Raw genomic sequence first — 4,665 nt, forward strand, 5'->3', positions numbered from 1 at the left:
CTAAATTTCACTAGTGGGATTATATTGATTATATTATTGTTATTATTGTTGTAATAAACTTTTCGACACCTACTAACAGGACAGTTTAATTAGTCAAACCTCGATGTGAGTATCGAAACAAAATGAAAAAAAACTTTGGTGGTTTTTTTTCTCCTATTCTTCTCCATTATTTAAGGGTTACCTTACCATACAAAATATATTTCAAATAATTTCTACCATTCATTTTTACCAAATTATTCACCAAACATTAACAATAAATCTCAAGATTTGATCGAACAAATCCTAACCGTCCATTTTCATCCTTCAAACTCTATATAATAACTTCCCTCCTTTCATTTCTCTTTGCCACAACACTTGTTTTTCTTCCACAAACAACTCAAAGGGAGAAGCAAAACCTTCAAACTTCTCTCAATTCCTTCAGTTTTTCCATTATACACTCTCTACAATGGCGTTACTCGTCGAGAAGACTACCTCAGGGAGGGAGTACAAGGTTAAAGACATGTCACAAGCTGATTTTGGCCGTCTTGAAATCGACTTGGCTGAAGTCGAAATGCCAGGTTTGATGGCATGTCGCACTGAATTTGGACCGTTACAGCCATTCAAAGGTGCAAGAATCACCGGTAGTTTACACATGACGATACAAACAGCTGTCCTTATAGAAACCTTAACAGCATTGGGAGCAGAAGTAAGATGGTGTTCATGCAACATCTTCTCAACACAAGATCACGCGGCAGCTGCCATAGCGAGGGATAGCGCGGCTGTATTCGCGTGGAAAGGAGAGACATTGCAAGAGTATTGGTGGTGTACTGAAAGAGCACTTGATTGGGGTGTAGGTGGTGGACCTGATTTGATTGTTGATGATGGTGGTGATGCTACATTGTTGATACATGAAGGAGTAAAAGCTGAGGAAGAATATGCTAAAAGCGGTAAAATACCGGATCCTAATTGTACTGATAATGTTGAGTTTCAACTAGTGCTTACTATTATCAAGGAGAGTTTAAAGACCGATCCTTTGAAGTATACTAAGATGAAGGAAAGACTTGTTGGTGTTTCTGAAGAAACTACTACTGGTGTTAAGAGATTGTATCAAATGCAGGCTAATGGAACTTTGCTATTCCCTGCTATTAATGTTAATGACTCTGTCACCAAGAGCAAGGTATATTTTCAATTACTTTTCTTTGTTGATTATCTAGCAGTTATCCCATTTTGTTGTGTGCTTTTATATTTTTTTGTTTGTTATACTGTTATCTGCCATGAGTCGGGGGCCCGGGCTCTATCGGAAAGAGCCTCTCTAGTTCATCTGAGGTAGTGATATCGACTTGGTATGGACTGCACGCGTACACTTTACCCTCCCCAGACTCCACTTTGTTGTTGTTTCTTTGTTGGTTTTATCAATTCTTTAAAATTTGGTATAGTTTTTGTTGATTTGAAGGAGCCTTGACGTATCTAGTAAAGTTGCCTCCATGTAACCAGGAGGTCACCGGTTGAAACAACCTCTTGTAGAAATGCACGGTAAGGCTACATGCAATATGTCCTTATGGTTCGGTCGTTCCCTGGACCTGTGCATAGCGGGAGCTTTAGTGCATTGGCTACCCTTTATAGTTTTTGTTGATTAGAGTTTAGATATAGGCAGACTGGGCTTTTTGGTTTAGTGTAAATATTTTTATATGCTTCTTGAGATTTAGATCTGATGTGTGTACTTGATACTGAATTGGATATTAGAGGTAATTTTTGCCTAAGATTCATGTTGGTTGTGATCTAGCCAATATAGTAGACAATCAGTTGGATCTTAGCTCATTTGTAGTGTTGTCAAAGGCGCGGTTAAGCCATGAAGCGAGGCTCAAAAAGTGTTGAGCCATCGACTCACTTAATATGCGCTTCAGTGTCGCAGTGTCGTCGTCAAGGTTATAAGGCATACTTTTCCTTGCCATGAACACTAAACAATTGATATTTCACTTTATCGTATTTTTTTTTACAAAATATGTCTTGGTTTATATATTTGTCATTCATGCTTGTAATTATTAGTTTTGAACTAAACATGTATATATTTGTGTTCTTTCTTCCTTTGTTACTTTTTTCGTTAAAGCTCATGCTTTATTTGTGGTTTGCGCTTAAAGCCCCAATAGACCTTGGAGCTCCTTTGCAGTTTTTGCTTTTGATAACACTTAGTGGGAGAAATGAATGTGTTTCTTTTACTAAAGGGTATTTAACAGCCTCTTGCAGAAATGCAAGGTAAGGCTGTGTACAATAGATCCTTGTGTTACAAACTATTCGAGGAATCGGCATCTTTAGTTATTAGTTGGAGATGCATAATGTATTATACCTTGATTTAGCTATTATCAAAGCTTATATGTATACTTATCGATAGCTAATTGACCGATGAATTTTTATGTCCTGGCGTGTACTCAGTTTGACAACTTGTATGGATGTCGCCACTCACTGCCCGATGGTCTCATGAGGGCTACTGACGTTATGATTGCCGGGAAGGTTGCCCTTGTTGCCGGTTATGGAGATGTTGGCAAGGGTTGTGCTGCTGCGTTGAAACAAGCAGGTGCGCGTGTGATTGTGACTGAGATTGACCCTATCTGTGCTCTCCAGGCTACCATGGAAGGCCTCCAAGTTCTTACTCTCGAGGATGTTGTTTCTGAAGTTGATATCTTTGTCACCACAACTGGTAACAAGGACATCATCATGGTTGACCACATGAGGAAGATGAAGAACAATGCCATTGTCTGCAACATCGGTCACTTTGACAATGAGATCGATATGCATGGTCTCGAGACCTTCCCTGGTGTGAAGAGAATCACAATCAAGCCTCAAACAGACAGATTTGTCTTCCCTGACACCAACAGTGGTGTCATCATCTTAGCCGAGGGCCGTCTCATGAACTTAGGATGTGCTACTGGACATCCTAGTTTCGTCATGTCATGTTCGTTCACTAACCAAGTCATTGCGCAGCTTGAGTTGTGGAAGGAGAAGGCAAGCGGTAAGTATGAGAAGAAGGTATACGTCTTGCCAAAACACCTCGATGAGAAGGTTGCTGCCCTTCATCTCGGAAAGCTCGGAGCCAAGCTCACTAAGCTTTCCAAGGACCAAGCTGATTACATTAGTGTACCAGTTGAGGGTCCTTACAAGCCTGCTCACTACAGGTACTGAAGAAAGACAAACAAACACAATGTTTTGGCATGATGTTTTCACTTTTACTACTTTGATTCTGTCTTGTTGGGAATATTTTGGTGGAAATGAAATGGTCTCATTTGAAGGAAGACCAAAATGTGATGTTATAGTTATTGGATTTATTTGGTTTTGGTTAATTGAAGTGAAATTTTTGTCATCTAGTTTTTATCCATTCAAATTTTAGTATGTCTCTAGGTATTATACCTCCTTGTGTTATAGTGTTTGTACTTTCTTGTGTTAAAGTTGGAGCAACCCACAAAGTTGTTTAACAAAAAGTTAAAAAAAATCCCCATAAAGTTGTCCTCTGAGCAGTAGGTCACGGATTCAAATCGTGAAAACAATCCCTTGCAAAAATGTAAGATAGAGACTATTACAATAGATCTTGTGGTCCGACCCTTCTCTGGACCCTACGTATAGCAGGAGCTTTAGTGCACCGAGCTGACCTTAGTTTTGAGTTTGGCAAAAAGATGACTCAATCTTGTTTCTCCAGGAAAATAAAGTCAAAAATTGTTCATCTACATTTAGTCATATCTCTAGGTTGGATAATAGAATTCAAATCTTGTTTCTTTGGAAAAAAAAAAAGAAAATTATAAAGAAGAATAAAATGGTGATAAGGTGATACTTCGTTCGTTTTAATTTGTTTGTTTAGTTTTGGTTTGACACGAATTTTTTGTAATTTTAAATTAAAGATAAATAGAATGCATTAAAATATCGTTTAATCTTATAGTCTTAAATATGTCATAAAAACACTTTTCTTGAACCAGATTAAAAAGAAAAGTAAAATACACTAACTAAAATGTTAATAACAAAAGACATTGGAACAAGGGGTCAATTATTTCTCTCCACTTTCTTGCCCTTTCAATTATTATGCTAAAAATAAAGAAAAAAACTCATTTTATTTCTTCCTACCTTATCATATATTATAAGTCCCTTAACAAAAAATCTAGCTTTTATGGGTGATAGAAATGTTTAACATTAATTAGGACTGCTAGGCTTTTTCTACTTTCAACCAAACCAAATAGAGCTAGGTCAGTATATAGATATTAATAATTCCCTTACTGCTGGTATGTATTTATTCTGCTAATTAATGAATATGAATATAGTATTATCAACCAATGACACTTCCACTGAATGGGCCCTACGCAATATAGTCGGACTTCAATGCGGATACCGAATACCAAGGGGAAACCAACTAGCATTATTAGTAGTTGCATTAAATAAATAGGACAGTTTACGCAGCGTGTTCAACGACTTAAAAGTATACGAACTAGCTTGAACACAACTCGACTATTCCATAGTAGCAGCATTTTTTTCTGATGAGGATGGTGTCCGAATTAGCTTGAACACAACTCGACTATCTCGCTAACTGCTACCTTCCACCAGCATAGGTAAGTTGTAATGATAACTCTACCTACCACGGCTTAGGTGTGCAAGGAAATTACCTAGTACGTTTTGCCTCGACTGAGATTTGAGATGCATTGACTAGTA

The 4,665-nt window shown here is 37.7% G+C and overlaps 1 protein-coding gene across 1 annotated transcript; it reads left to right on the top strand.

Annotated features, from left to right (window-relative positions):
• The first annotated feature begins 334 nt into the window (after positions 1 to 334).
• On the top strand, positions 335 to 3,334 carry LOC107851261 (adenosylhomocysteinase). Its single transcript, XM_016696209.2, has 2 exons — positions 335 to 1,156; positions 2,410 to 3,334. Exons 1-2 carry the CDS (start codon positions 446 to 448, stop codon positions 3,154 to 3,156), a joined length of 1,458 nt encoding a protein of 485 aa, XP_016551695.1. The 5' UTR covers positions 335 to 445; the 3' UTR covers positions 3,157 to 3,334.
• Positions 3,335 to 4,665: the final 1,331 nt, after the last annotated feature.

Source organism: Capsicum annuum, chromosome 12 (assembly GCF_002878395.1).
Source record: "Capsicum annuum cultivar UCD-10X-F1 chromosome 12, UCD10Xv1.1, whole genome shotgun sequence".
Classification (NCBI taxonomy): Eukaryota; Viridiplantae; Streptophyta; class Magnoliopsida; order Solanales; family Solanaceae; genus Capsicum; species Capsicum annuum.